Genomic DNA, 15,389 nt, shown 5'->3' with positions numbered 1-15,389 from the left:
TTAACACGGGGGGTGGGGGGGGGGGTTGGAAACGCAAGCCGGCGTTTGGCTTCTGCTGTTCCCTTTTTGGTCTTTATGCCTAATTGCTTGTCTCTGCTGTGTGTTTGTGTGAGTGTGTGTCTATATCTGTATGTGTGTGTGTTTGTCTGTCTGTGTGTTTATATGTGTGTGTGCGTTTGTGACTGTTTATATCTGTGAGTGTGTGTTTATATCTGTGTGTGTGTGTGTATGTGTGTGTGTTTGTGTGTGAGCGTGTTGCTGTTTGCATATGCAATGTATGTGTGCGTGTGTGTGTGTGTCTCCATGCACGTGCATCTGCCTCGCACTGTGCATGCTTCAGGCCGGTTCAGCGGCGAAAGCGGCCAAAAGTGAAGAAGCCCTCCTCCAAATCGCTGTGAGTTAGCCATTGACCATCTGTTATCCCTCGTCCCTGTCCTCATCCTGTGTACAAACGCAAACACACACACACACACACACATAAACCAAACACACACACACGCACACACACACACGTGCATATTCTCTGTTTCCCTTGCATGGCAAAGCTGCACTCTTTCCCCGTAATGCGCACAAGCCAGGGATGCTGCTACGGTCCCCGCTCCCTCGTTACTGTTGCTCTCACCGTGTATTCTTTGGCAGCGTTGCAGAACACAAGTGGAGCTGCGGTAGCCAGTGGTCGCCCTTTAAAGAGCCCCCGTTAACCCATGTGATCTGTCCGTCTCACCCCCCCCCCCCCGCACTCACACACACACAGAGGCCAGATCTGGGAAGGCTGGGTGGGTTAAGTCCCAGCGGCATCCCGGGATCAGCCACCGCCACACCAGGTCTCCCTCCGGTCGAGGAGGTGGGAGCGGAAGAACGGGGGAGAACGAGAGGACCTTGGCCACCCCCTGTTGGAATGTAACCCTGCGATGCGATTCTCCTCCTCCTCCTTTGCTTTTTTTTCGGTTGCTTTTTTGGGTCGGTCCCAGATTGTGGCCATTATCATCCGAGCAGAAGAAGTGCTGAGCTCAACACAAAAAAAAAAACTCCAATCTGATACCGGCGGTGTGTGTCTGTTTCTCCCTCCCCACATGCGTTTACACTCATAACACACACTCACATTTTCCACCGCTCGTGGCCCATGGGGGCTCGCAACACCTCATCTCTTCCTCTCCCCCTCTCTCTCTCTGTGCTCCGAAGCAGACAGTCGGGTCTTGCCTGTACATAGTTTATATCAGCTTTAATCTGCTCTCTATTCATGGCGCATGGAAGCGGTGGAGTGAACAGATGCACTGCTGATATAGAAGAGGGTTTTTTTGGGGTGGTGTCAACTCTGCTGCTGTACGCACTGAATAAGCGTCGATGAGCTGTCTGGGCGCGTCACAGTCTGAAGGCTGATTGTTTCAAAGCTGTGCACCGATGGCGTCTGTGTACGTGAGAAGTGGCCTGGACCAGGGTGTAATGATGAAGATGGATGATTGTTGCAGTCTTTTTGTATCATAGCTAACCATAATGTAGATGAATGTCATTTATGCAACATCTCACACACACACACACACACACACACACACACACACACACACACACACACACACACACACACACACACACACACACACACACACACTCACACTATACTGTTGTTACTCAGAGAGCAAAGAGGACTAGAGTTCACCTACCATGATCATGCCAGCTACACCTCTGACAGTAACCACAAAGTTTCACTTTGTACAATCGCAATGACTTCCCTGCTGGTAATATGCTTTATGATTGGATGGCATGTTACCTATTTGTATTGTCAATATCCCACTGTAGAAATATCCAAATGGTTTGTTTTCCGCTTGCTATACATGGTGCTAAAAAAACTTGCTTTACAGTACAGTATGTATTTGAATGTATGTTGTGCAATTAATATAAATGTTTACAATATTTTTTATAATACTGAAGGGACAGATATTTCTTGTATAGGCCTAATGTACTCTGACAAAAATGATCTTTAGGGTAGAAATGTAGCTTGAAGACTTATTGCTCTTAATTTGTATCCTCTTGTTTAGACATATTTGATTTTTGAAGGATTGTGTTTTGGATTTAGTGTACATTTTAAATGAAAAAGCACTTAAAAGGTTCACTGTGAAAAGAAAGGTCCCTGTAAATTGAATAGATGTATACTTTACGACAGCACAATGTAATACTTCTTGATGTGAATTTTAGCTACTTGCCTTTGTTAGCTCAATTGATTTGTTCTTCCTAAACTTCCATAGACTTGAGTGTACATGTGAATAAAGTGTTGTTTGACCATAAAATCTCCCATTTCTGAAAATGCACGAGTCTCTTTGTAATCCAGCAGGTGTCTCTGTTAGCTTTTTTCAGCATTCTCAACCGCCTAAATGACCGGTAATAGTTCATTTAAAATGTAGTCTTTCAAATAATACACATCTTAGTGTGATGATAGTAGAGTAGAGGATACTTTCTTTGTAGGTCTATCTATCTAAAAGAAAAAGTTGGATTAGTAATCAGATCAGCGATAAGGTAGGCTACTCATGACTGCTTGTGCATGTTTGTGTGTGTGTGTGTGTGTGCGCGCGGACGGGTAGAGGCCCCCCATCCCAGCCCGTGGTTCACAGTGAGAGGCGGAGACAGCGGATCGGATTCACCAGTGGAGCGCTGTCTCGTGCTCACTGCTCACTACTCTGGCAGCGGCGCTGTCCCGTGAGAAGAAAATATCCCCCGGGCTTAAAACAGTCGCTAAATACCTTCTTCTTTTATCCACGTTTTGCTAACAATGTGAATATAATGGCCGGAGCAAGGTAAGAGTTCGACCTTTCATTCCCATTTTGATTCGGTCTTGTTATACAAAGTCTATAATAACAGAGTGTGTTCGCTGCTAACTGTCGTCAAGCTTTCAAACAGTGGCCACCATGGTGGGATACTAGACAAATCCGCGCGATTGAATGGAAGCCTTCATATATGTTAAGTTGTGTACTTTAAATGTATGTATTGTTATTATCGGTAAGAATAATCAGGCTTAGCACTACAGCATGTAATAATAATACGTTACCAAATACAACTGTGGGATAAAACATGAAAGTGTGAGTTTGAGCTGAATTTGTAGTTGCGTGCTGCATGAGTGCCGCCAAGTATCTTAGCTTATTTCTCACTAAGGTATCTTTTCTAGGCATGTGACGAATAAATAACTATTTTATTAATCGAACCTACAAATTCCCCTTGTTTCATATTCTCTTACATTGCCATAGCAGATAAATAATTCATAACTTTCAGCGTAACTATTGACATGGCAACGCAGTTCGCGTTTTTCCTCCACTATTCTGCAGATTGGTTCTGCTAACTCTTTCTTGTGGTTGTGAGACCAATTTGTTGTCCCCTTTAACAGTTGGGTTAAGGCCCCCAGCAGCAACTTTAAAATGATGATATAGGCCTGGCCAACACATTTAGTTAGTTACTCTGTTTGGACTGTGTTTTGCATCAAAAAAACAACAACTTCTTATTTTATTCATTTCTTGAGTCTGATGGTTTGCTATAATGTGTGTGTTATTTGAAGCTTCCGTTCGTTAGATGTATAGGATTACAATTTAGTTTAAAACCTGGACTTCATAGGCTCAACATAATTCAAATTGCAGTTATGGATCCTTTGGTTGTTGTAGGTATTCCTTTTCTCATATGCCTTACCGCCTACATGATTCTGAAATGGTTAGGCTAGGGTGTCAAAGTGAGTGTAGAAGAAGACCTACACCCTTCCCTTGTCCCCCATGTTTACTCTGGTGGCTCACAATAGTAGAGGCACAAAAGGCAACCAAACACTACATTCTTCCAACAAGGTTACCCTAGTTTTAAGTTGGACCTTTTAGACAATGACAACCAAGGACGGGGCAGGATGTCCATCCTACAATACCTTTGAAGATGGATCTGTTTGATTGTGCCTTTGAGTGGATGTGTGATTTCAAACCAAGTATCAATGGTTGGTGTCAATGGCTCTTTTTGCGTTGTTATTTCTTAAAACAGCATTGCAGATCTTTGGTGTGGTCTGTTCATTCTATTCTTGTTATGTAGGATTAATTTGAACATTGACACTTAAATCTGAAAGTTTGGTTTTCGATCTTGAACTTTTTCTATCATGCTATGCAGTTTGCTTTTGATACATTTTTCAAGCCTTTCATAACCCGATGTTCTGACGTCTGGAAACACTCATGTGTGTGGTTTATAAATGCAGCTTCGACTCGTTGACCTGTGGCCTCCCTGATGTTAAATTGGATTTGGCAATATTAGTCGGTGGGGTTTAGGTGCAAGATACATGCACTAAAAATAATTAAAGTATAATGCACACTAATTCTGAGGTCTGTCTGACTGACACACAAATGACAACACTAACGGCTGTCATTTGACACCGTTAGTGTCCACCATCTGCTGCATCCTAAAAAAGATCTGTATTGACGACGTGGGACATATTAATCCTTTATCTGCATAGCTGACACCCAGCGGTGGCCCCCAGGGCTCATTATTTAGAACACCCCCCCTTTCAGACCGGGACAGATAGCGTTAATGTCTTCACCAGAGAGGGTTTGTATCTAATCCTGGAGGACCTGCTGTCGACCCTGGGACCTACAGGGGACCACCCTGAGCCCCTCTGCTCCCACTCAGGCCCCTGGTGGCACTCTAGCAGGGCGGATTTTGGGTTTAAAGACTCCCCCCAGACGCAACTACTCCCTGCTTACGCCAAAATGTTCCCTTAACGCAAATCAGGGGTTCGCTTTTGGAAACATGGACAATTCATGCTCATACTGTGACCTCGCTGTGCTCAACTTGCGAATGAGATTAGGGCGAGCACGTTAAAAACAGGTTACAATTTGTGTGAAAGCGGGAACCTAGGGGTAGGGCAGTTAGGGTAGGAGTGTTTAGAAGTGCTCGAGATTAGATAAGAGATATTTTATTGTCACTTGTATAAATGCTTTGTCACATTTTCTTAGGGGCCTGGGGGCAAAATCCCGATACCAAATATACAAGTCCAAGACGGGGTGGGAGGGAAGCACATTTACAAATCAATCTTTGTAACTTCCACATCGTTCCATTCGAGATACAGACTGCCAAGGGACAAATATTCTTCCAACTCATGTTTCTGTGGGACAAGCATCATGGCAAAAGTTGAAGAAGCAGTACCATATAAACAATGAAATGTTATTTGTTTGAGTCACATTGGCACTAATAGATGGGATAAAGTGAAAAGTTTGGACAGTGTATGCCGAGGTCTATGAAATGCAATTTTGTCCAAATCAGTTCATTTGTCTGTCTTGTTGTTGCGACAAGTGACCTCTTTGTTTCTAGCTTTGACAGCTGGTGCCCTGGGCAGAGTCTGCCCAGTATGTCCACCCTGATCCCATGTTAGGCCTCTCGTCTCCTGCACATGCTGGCTCTCGTCCCCGCTCTTATCTGACCTGAAAAAGTTTCCATATGCTTCACCACTAAAAAGGGGAGGATTTTTAGGGCAGAACAGAAGCTGCTGTTTATCAGACTTGCCCCAGTTTTAAAGTTGCAGTGGTCAGACAGACACAGACTGTTCTACCAAGCTGGCAGAGGGTCCAAGAAGTTCTTCAGCCTTCCTACAGAATTCATCTAGTTTGGTGGGACGAAGAGCTACAGAGGCCAACCTTCTCCATGGATAGCATGTATGCATGGAGCAGTGTTTGAAGCAGCATTGTAAACGACCAACGCAGAGACGGAGAGAAAGATCCAAATGTCCTGCTGGAATCACTGGCAAGGTAGGTAGGTGCTATGTTCTCACACCTAATGAAGAATCATTCTGTAGTAGTTGCAGTCTGGCAGGGCAAGGGAGTAGGGAGTGAAACTGTAAAATCAGGATTTGGAAAGCAGCATGGGAAAGACTGAAATGAAGGTGGTGAAATGACCTTGCGAGATCCGGTCTAATCCGGTGCCCCAAGAGAAGGGGTAACTGTCCCTAGTTGAGGATTAGGGCAGCTGTTGGAGCAGTTCCCCAGTTCTCCTATGCATGTTTTAGGGCCCTCCCCTCCTGGACCCTGATTGGCTGGCCAGACTTGTGGGAAGGCATCAGAGAGCTCTCGTTGAATGAGGTCTACCCGTTCATTTGACAATGCTGTCTATTGTTCGGCTCCATCACAAGAATTAGCATAAGGTCCACTTGCAAAGGCTTTGTAATGCATATGAATGATAGTCTTTGCGGGCATTCCTGTTACCTAGGTAACGTGTTATATCCCTTCCCATAGATCCATTGCCTTACATAATGCAAAACTTGTTGATTATGATCAAGTGAGGATATTTTTTCTTACTTCAGAGTCAACACTATTCTCACTTCCAAACAACCCTTATATTACTATCTGTCACAGCACACTAGGAGGTCATATTCCTTTTGACTTGGCTGAAGACAACTGACACCTGGGCATTGTACTGAGGGATTGAAACGTTGAAAGAAAAGTTGGGTTTGTTGCTGGGAAAATTGGTTTAAAAGGGGACCCTTGTCTCAAACCTTCGGTTGGCAGTATGGAACAAAAACACAACCGGATCGTCAGGTTTCCAAGCGTTTCTAGATGTATAGAGTCATATCAGTGACTCAAAGCTGTCAGTCTTTCTTCTCTCAGCTACATACCCCCTCCTCGTAAGAATGGTTGACTCAGGCTTAGAGGGTAGACGGCATTACTTTGAAGTGATTATATATTTCAGTTTACTTTATACTCCTTAAACCAGTGCTTCTCAACTGGTCTAGCCTCAGGACCCACATTAGTCATTAAGTCACAACCCATAAAATGTATATTTCCAATATTGCCATAATCAAGAATGTAAACATAGCGCAATAACAACAACAAAACAACAAAAAGCTTCAACAACTTGGGCTAGATTCAATGAAATGGTAAGCCATTTAAACATTAATTAACTTTTAAATATTCATATTATCATATTTTTAAAGATGAAGGTTTGGCAGATGCTCACACCACTCAAAATGCCCAAAAAAACGAACATACCCACAAGTTGAGAATAACTGCCTTTTTAAACCCATCTTATTAAAACAGAGGAACAGAAAGTTTGTATACCATGTTCCAAAAACCAATAGTGCTTCACAGCATAACAGGAAATGTCTTAACCAAAGATCTAAAACAGAAGGGCCAATGAAAACCAAATGGGGAAATTGGGGCAAATAAGCATGAATTAAATGAGGCTGGGAAAACCAGTGAGAAGTTTACAGACGGTTCCGTCTTATGCACATTATTGGAAAGTTTCTCATTAAGTTAAAGTTTGTTAAATGGGCTGTAGGAGCCCACAAAGGCTTTGCTAGTTGATGCTTTATTTGACTATGTATAGTCATAGCGTACAGTGAGGCCAACATGGATGGATGACCTGCTCTCGGTCCTTTCCACACTCCAATGGAGAGGATGACATTCAACAGAGTGGGTTCAAGACTATCCTGCACCAACCATGCTCTCTGTGCCAGGCAGGCGACAACCCTTCTGTTGGTTCTTAAGCTGATGGCAACCAGCCTGCCCTGCTTTGCACAACGTCCTTCAGTGCCCTAGTAGGTTCCAACAAGGCCTGCTCTTTCACGCCTGATACCCCCCCCCACTGCCCCCCCTCAACCGTCCCATGAAAATTGACCCCTGGCCTGCAACCCCCCTTTCCCCCGTGTCAGTAGAGGAAGTGTGAGGAATGGACTTGGACAACTGTTGCTGGATGTGTCACGGTTGGGTGTGAGAACACAGAGAGAGAGAGAGAGAGAGAGAGAGTGAGAGAGAGAGAGAGAGAGAGAGAGAGAGAGAGAGAGAGAGAGAGAGAGAGAGAGAGAGAGAGAGAGAGAGAGAGAGAGAGAGAGAGAGAGAGAGAGAGAGAGAGAGAGAGAGAGAGAGAGAGAGAGAGAGAGAGAGAGAGAGGGGAATGGACAGGGAGCAAGGGTATAGCAACTCAAAAAAAGCTAGGGTTGTCCACTAGAGTTTCATCATCCTCCCAGGTTGCTGGAAGCAAATCATCCCCCCCGCCATGACCATTCCAGGTCTGTGTAAGGCGAGAAGCCAGCCATCCATGAATCCTGTGCCTACAGGTATAGGGTTGAAGGAGGAACTTCCCAGACGTTTGACCACACACGCTCTTCACAGAGAGGTTCATGCATCGGGAGCTCTGCATACAAAGGCATGTGTGTGCATGCAGTCACACATGCCCCTGCCCACACCGTTTAAGGGGCACATTACTGTAAAAGTCAAGGCAACAAGTGTACCATGCGCTATGTGCTTGGACTGCCGATGAAGAACTCTTTAAGTTGTCTCTCCCAGAGGTCTATTACTCTGTTACAGACTAAGCATTTTATATGCCCATCTATTTTATTTTGATGAATCACTCAAATAACAAACGAACGTGAACTTTTACAAACACACACACACACACACACACACACACACACACACACACACACACACACACACACACACACACACACACACACACACACACACACACACACACACACACACACACATACACACACACACACACACAAACATACAAAGTCCCACACACTGCTATTATGTCCTTATTGTGCTATCCCAGTGGAACAGCAGGAACAGTGGGTTTCAAAACAAAAGCGGCAAAGAATGTTTACACGACAGGTGCAGGTTTTCATTGCAATCCTAAACATGTGCCCTCTCCCGACTGATTGTGTTTGAGGACCTGGCTAGGGTGTGGGAGCCTGCTAGTGTGACACACACAACAAGGACCCACATAGCCACCAAGTCGCCATGCTGTGTTTTCAACCAAAGCCCAATTATGTCTTGTGTTTGATGTTTATGTTTTTTGTAGCTATGGCAACTATTTAGTGTCCTGATTTTATAATTACTGCATCCAAATCCTTGTACGCAACAAGCCTTAACCACACTAAGGCAAGAAGATGGCCAACCTTACCTTAAGCAACATCTTCCAAAGTGTGTTGTTTGCAATTGTATTTCAAAGCATTACATGTAACTTTTACGTAATCTCCCATTCACACAGTGCCCCCCAGTCATTCACCTCTCCTTTTCACTGGAAGCCTTTGTTGGTGTTACACATTCTAGAACAAACTTTGGCCCTGCTCCACTAATGATAGGAGCGATGCTACGGGTTTTGCCAGGTCTACAGTTTAGGTTGAGTTGGTCACAGTCATGGCAGCTAACCTTATGCCTTCCCTGTTGTCCCATGTCCCTGCTCCTGTTTTACAATATTTAGATAAGCCTGTTGCCTAGTAGCAGCTGTATCTGCCAAGTAGACTTTGTGCACGGTCTATGCATATTCAAACAGACGGCTGCCTCTACAACGCTACCGCCTGTATTGTGTTAAGGGCCAGCCCTCTCCTTGCTCAGAGGGAACAAATTGCCTGTGGTAAGAAAAAACGACATGGGTTAGGTTTGTTTTTCACTAATAACACTAGTTTGGCAGTTTAGCATTCCCCCCTCTCTACTCTTGCTGCCAGAGGATTTGTAGGCTGCACTTCTAGGTGAGTACAAATGCCTTTCTTTCGTTCTCTTTGCTGTGTGGCTTGTATTTCTAAAGGCGGTAGCTGAGGAGAAAGGATGCCTTATGTCTGTAAATAGGAGAGGGCAGGTCTGTAAATACAACACCGGTTAGGGTGGACCTTGACACTTGCTGCAGTGGCTGGTTAACAGAGTGCTAGGGTTTCCTGGCTGAATGGTTGGCCCTGTGTGGAACCACCAGTCCTCCCTGGCCCGACTTTGACAGTCCCAGGCCACAGAGGCTAGCTCAGAATAGGCTGTTGTTTTGGCGAGGTTAGAGGTGACTTTATGATGCCACTAAATGCTAAAAGGCTTCTTTTAAATTGCCTACTGCTGTGTCTATTGTCTCACCCTTAACCAATCTTGGAGACAAATGACGTTAACAATGGCCACAACATTTGGCAACGTTTTTGAAAGAAGCCTTTCCTGTTTAGCTCATGAAAATATTTGTATTTCTAATTATGTTAAGCATATGTCTTTATGTAGGTAATGTAATAAATCTAACATTTGAATGACTATGATCAGTATCATTAAAGGTTTAAAGGAACATTATTACGATTAAGTATGTTAAAAAATTAGGATTCATTTGTTTTTCACTTCTCATTATTTCTTGCAATAATGTGCGTTTTTAGAAGAAAGGTAGAAGTTTGATAGATGAATTGATAACAAAAGTTGTAAGTGTGGCACCTCTACTTCAATCAGATATGCCGCACTGGCAATGGGGTGTTACCACATCCTTCAACAGTTGCGGGATTATCCGATATAAACCCTGTCCCTCGACTCCTCAGGACTAAGATACCCAGAGCAAAGCCTTAAGTGGAGTTTAGTTTAGTTTATCTTTCAATCACCATAAACAGTCACACGGGTATTTTCAGTTTGATTGAAATCCAAAGCTGAACAATGGCAGAGTGCTGTTTGCAGCCCTATTTCTAGACAACATATTGTCCAGTCCTCTGTGTTTTCCATTGCTGGGAGAAGTGCCATTTACTCGTTGGGGTTGGCTCGGAACAATGGAGCAGATTCCATGAGCCGTTTTCTGTTGTTCCCGGCTCACTCAGGGAAAACGCTCTCAGATTGGCAGTTATTTTTAGGACGACTGTAAATTGTGGGTGATCGACGATGTATTTCTCTTTCTCAAAGCAGCCTCTGGGAAAAGCAGGATGGTAAAGAGAGAGTGTGTGTTCATGTGGGGCACCATTTGGCACTTTGGCTTTGGCCGGCTTCTGCTTTCTGCTATTTGCAGAGGTGTGTTTGTGGGGAGCCATATTTAAGGCCATTCCAGAACAACCATCAACCTTGACCCAAATGGGGGGGACAGTTAGCCTGTGTGTCGACAGGAGAGTTTGTGCGAATGAACGCTGACTGTTTCAGTGAAAGTTTTCCACAAGACGGAATTTCCGCCTTTCAACAGTAGCCCCCCGGCACAGAAACAGTAATCCTTTGATAGGGGTGGACGATAAATTGAATCACAATAAAATCGACCATGATTTACTGTGATATGCTTTTTTTCCCAATATGCATTGAACAGCATCAACAATGACTAAGGCTCAGAGCCCAGAGTCAGTAAAATGCGTTCAAGCAGCATACAATAGGCTACGTCAGTGTCTAAGGATGTAAATGCATGCAGCGGCCCAAATCCCCAGAGGGAAATCCCAGTACTCCGGGTGCCACTCAGGTAAATCTGTATGCAAATCCGAGAGGGTTAAGCGTCTTGTATACATGGTTAAACGCCACTGTGTTAGACGTATTTTGTTGTGTATTTTATACACAGCATCACCCCGTTGCCCTCTTTTTTTGTATTCTGAATCAACTCTGATTCAGAGCACTGTTCATTTCCTGTATCCTGAAGCACTGGTAAACTCAGTGGCCATAAGTTTAGCCTGTTTTTATAAGATGTTGATACTGTCAGAGCTGTGTCTGTCATGTTTTTTTCATGTTTGTTTCGAGTTGATGTTTAATTCAAAGTCTCTGAGGGAAGGGACTAAACTTTGCAGAGGTCATGATGAGTCATGAAGCGAGGCATGTTATAAGGTTTTGACAATAAAACATATTGGTATTTTATCGATTATTGACAAGTAATATATTTAATGTCATTATATTGTATTCAGGCTTGAGTCAGAACCATGGTAATTAGTGTTAACACACTAATTACCAGATATCGTAATAATTATAGTATCGGCAATGTATCATGATATCGATTTTGGCCTTATCGTCCAGCCCTACCCGTTGAATTTATTTAACATTATTTTGTTTGTTTCATAAGACCCAGTCCACAGAACAGTCCACAGAAAAACAGACTGCAGAGTGAAATGATCTTAGTTAAGACATGAATCCGTTGAAAACAGCATTGGGTTTGATAGGGAATACAATTCAATATTTAAAATAAACTTTTTTCATGGATTCGATTAGGGTAAATTACGCTAAATTATCTTTTTCCATCTGGAAAGAAACAACAAGAATCGCAGAGGTGAGATGAAACAAAGGCATTTAGGGGAATGAGGACTTGAAGAAGGTGTGATTTAACTGCTTCCTTCTTATAACAGTGTTAACGGACCCCTCACAACAACATGGCTGTCTTTTATCTGTGTCTTTACCAGTGTTTACCGAGGGCAGGTGGGTGTGGGTCTGGTGCTTGTCAACATAAGGGCTTTTTTTAGTGATCTATTCCTCCCCCCACCCCACCACTGAGACATGGGGGCACAGAGTGTTTTTTTAATGCACACATACACAAGGTCTTGCATTTGGCTTGGTTTGTTGATTAGTCATACAACGCTGCCAAGTGTAATACGTTAATTATAGCTCATTAAAATAAAACGTTGGGACCAGACTTCAACTTGGATGAGGTAGTGCTAACTGCATTCCAAACCATGTATGAACATTTGCAGAGAGAGACAGAGCGACAAAGAGAGAGAGAGAGAGAGAGAGAGAAGGAGAGAGAGAGACAGAGAGTTTCTGTACCGCAGTATTGGTGTACTACAACCTGTGTTTCACTACCTCTATTATCGATGAGCAAACGTTCTACTGTCTGCCTCACTGTCTTTCTTTTTTATAACACCACACTACACACACATTCTACCCTTGACAAATATAACTATGAAATTGGTATTATCCTATCAATACATATATTTCTGTTAGGCCCCATTTCCTTCAATCAATAAATATCTGTTACGACGAGTGAACTTAAAAACAACCGGGATAAACAACAAAGGCCCTGTCAGTATCATGTGAACGCTATAGTGTGTAGATCATACGCTCAGTGGAGGCGGCAAAGGATGTCACAGCTCACCGACAAACAGCAGAGCTAACGGACTCTCTGCCGTCAGTGCCCCAGACACGTTTAGCTAATAGCTGACCTTCCACCGAGGGGCCGTCTTCCTACCTATCTGCTCATGTCCACAAGGGTCCCAGCAGGCCGGCTCCCAGCCGGCACCAACACGACAGGTTATTAATCGTGGAGAAAAACTCCCTTTGTAACTGGTACACATAAATACATACATACTCTCACATGCATGCACATAGAACATCCACCCACACAGACACACACACACATACATAAATACACACACATACACACACACACACAGGCACAGACAAACCAACACACACACACACACATACGTAAATACTCACAAACACACACACGCACACACACACACTCTACTCACCCATGTACTCAATCACATAAATACAATCACGCATATAGATTATAACGCACGCGCACACACATGTGCACATACATATATCCCCCCCCCGGGCCCCCACACACACGCACACGCACACACCAACTCCTGACCGCCGATCAGGAGTTGGTGTGTGAGTGTGCGTGTGTGTGGGGGTGGGGGGATATATGTATGTGCACATGCCCGGTCAGGAGTTGGACGCCTGGCCTCCTGCCAAGGCTGAGAGGAGGATGGGCCGAGGTGCTCTGGGCCGAGGCGCTCCGGGCCCCGGGCGGTTCACGGCTCAACAGGTTTCCGTGTTCTCCGTCGTTGTTTTGGTCCTCTTCCCAGGCGGACAGGGAGGAGGGGCAGGACCGGTTCTCCCTGTAACGATTACATCGTTACAGCATAAGACCGTAGGTTGTAGATGTACCCTTCACATCAGGAAATACAGTATAAATCATTGGACCACTAAGGTGGGAACACGCGGCCCTGCTTCAGTTACAGGAACTAATGGCCAAACACACTTGAGTTGAAGGTAAATCAGCGTGGGGGGTTGTCTATGTCTCGATATAAATCTGGGATGAAAAACCCTTTTGTGTGTGTGTGTGTGTGTGTGTGAGTGTGAGTGTGAGAGAGAGAGCGAGAGAGAGAGATAACTTGTGTGTATGTCTGCGTGCGTGTATGTGATCACGTGCATTCAGGGAGGGGACGACAGTGGGGATATTTACAGCTTAGGCCCCCTTTTTGAAAAGCTTCATTATATGTAGCCTTATACCCGCCCCTCCTGCCAGTGACTAATCTATCCTCTCACCAACAGACTCCAGCTTACCAGGGGGTCTTGTACTCTCTTTTGTGACCTCTCAAACTTATCAGCACCCCTCCCTTGTCGTAAACCACGCATTCGCCTGAACAAAAAAAACTAAAAAAGCAGCAGTTAACTCCAAAATATCCCCCTAATAATTGACACTTCTCTAATTAGTTGACCTCTAAAGGCGATCCACTGTTAACTTTGGGTAATAAATATGTGATTAAGATATCTGCCCTCTTTTACTCCATTCCCTTGGGTTATGGTTTTGTTGAGCATGCAGGCCAACCTGGCCATATGCAGAGAGTCACGACAGAGCTTTAGCTAGTTCCTGGTGCTGCTCTTCGGGCCAGATGGCCTTCTCATTATGGAGCACACAGTGAGACCCGCACACACATACACAGGTGGTGCACAGCTCCTGTTACCCAACCATGTGCTCTTTCTCATTCTCTACCTGGCCATGTTGAGAGCAAATGGTCGGTGTGGACCTCCTGGTAATCTGCAATGGAGATACAAGAGGAAAGAGAACATGGTGTGTGTGTGTGTGTGTGTGTGTGTGTGTGTGTGTGTGTGTGTGTGTGTGTGTGTGTGTGTGTGTGTGTGTGTGTGTGTGTGTGTGTGTGTGTGTGTGTGTGTGTGTGTGTGTGTGTGTGTGTTTTTAATCCCATAGCTCATAGTTAGGGAGGCTACATGCTCATGTGGGCCTATGTATGAAATAATAGTAGTGTGTTTAGCAGTAAACATAGTCACCATGGGGCACAGTGGAAGGGTAGTTTGTTTGGCACTATGGGTCTATTTTTGAAGCCAGGGACTGCCACAGGGCACACTTGGCAGCACTTGTGAAAGGACTAGGCTTATTCTTGATTTACCGCCTTCCTCACACACACACACACACACACACACACACACACACCAAACATGACCTCACCCTGGCAATGTGTTTGTTTTGAAGGTAAAATACAGGTAGCCTGACAATGGCTTAAGTCCCAGTCCTATGAGCCGGAGGAGGAACAGAGCCTAGCAGCACTGTTGGAGTTGGAAAACAGAGTCAATCCTTGGCAGATATCCATATTATCAATGTAGCTCATTTCCTTTGAGGGCTGTTAAAACTGCTTTCCATTAGTTAAACCGTAAATAGAGGAGTGTTTGATGAAGCCATGTTGTCAGTAGGGACTCGTTGAGCATTTGGACGCTGTGTCTCTATTTGTCTCTATCAGTACAGCTCGGGCGCTCAACCTGCTAGTCACAGCACATTGAGCCCTGAGCTTGGTGATTGCTAGCAACACTGCTGTAATGATCAGCTGGCATGGCCCAGAGCCCTGAGCTTCAGGGAGCTAGATCAAAGGGGGCACACCAACGGTGTCCTCTATAAAGGGCAGCGTGACCTATTTAGTAAAAGCAACCTGCTTCTTATGCTGTGATCACCTC

General features: G+C 44.5%; 2 protein-coding genes across 4 annotated transcripts in view; both read left to right on the top strand.

The window, feature by feature from the left end:
- The window catches only part of sulf2a (sulfatase 2a), a 13,072-nt gene extending 10,787 nt beyond the window's left edge, over positions 1-2,285 (top strand). Inside the window, exons 16-17 of one of the 2 annotated variants that reach the window (XM_060068720.1) lie at positions 341-394; positions 755-2,285. In XM_060068720.1, coding sequence (XP_059924703.1) covers positions 341-394; positions 755-785 — 85 coding nt within the window. In that variant the 3' untranslated portion in view covers positions 786-2,285. The remainder of the gene's footprint in view (positions 1-340; positions 395-754) is intronic. The other variant, XM_060068721.1, reaches the window with a different exon arrangement.
- A 316-nt stretch (positions 2,286-2,601) lies between these two features.
- arhgap46a (Rho GTPase activating protein 46a) overlaps positions 2,602-15,389 on the top strand; it is a 37,072-nt gene continuing 24,284 nt past the window's right edge. Inside the window, exon 1 of one of the 2 annotated variants that reach the window (XM_060068713.1) lies at positions 2,602-2,789. In XM_060068713.1, the coding sequence (XP_059924696.1) occupies positions 2,776-2,789 (14 nt within the window). In that variant the 5' untranslated portion in view covers positions 2,602-2,775. The remainder of the gene's footprint in view (positions 2,790-15,389) is intronic. The other variant, XM_060068712.1, reaches the window with a different exon arrangement.

The sequence above is a fragment of the Gadus macrocephalus genome, chromosome 13 (genome assembly GCF_031168955.1).
Source record: "Gadus macrocephalus chromosome 13, ASM3116895v1".
Classification (NCBI taxonomy): domain Eukaryota; kingdom Metazoa; phylum Chordata; class Actinopteri; order Gadiformes; family Gadidae; genus Gadus; species Gadus macrocephalus.
This window is presented reverse-complemented; position numbering and strand designations above follow the sequence as displayed.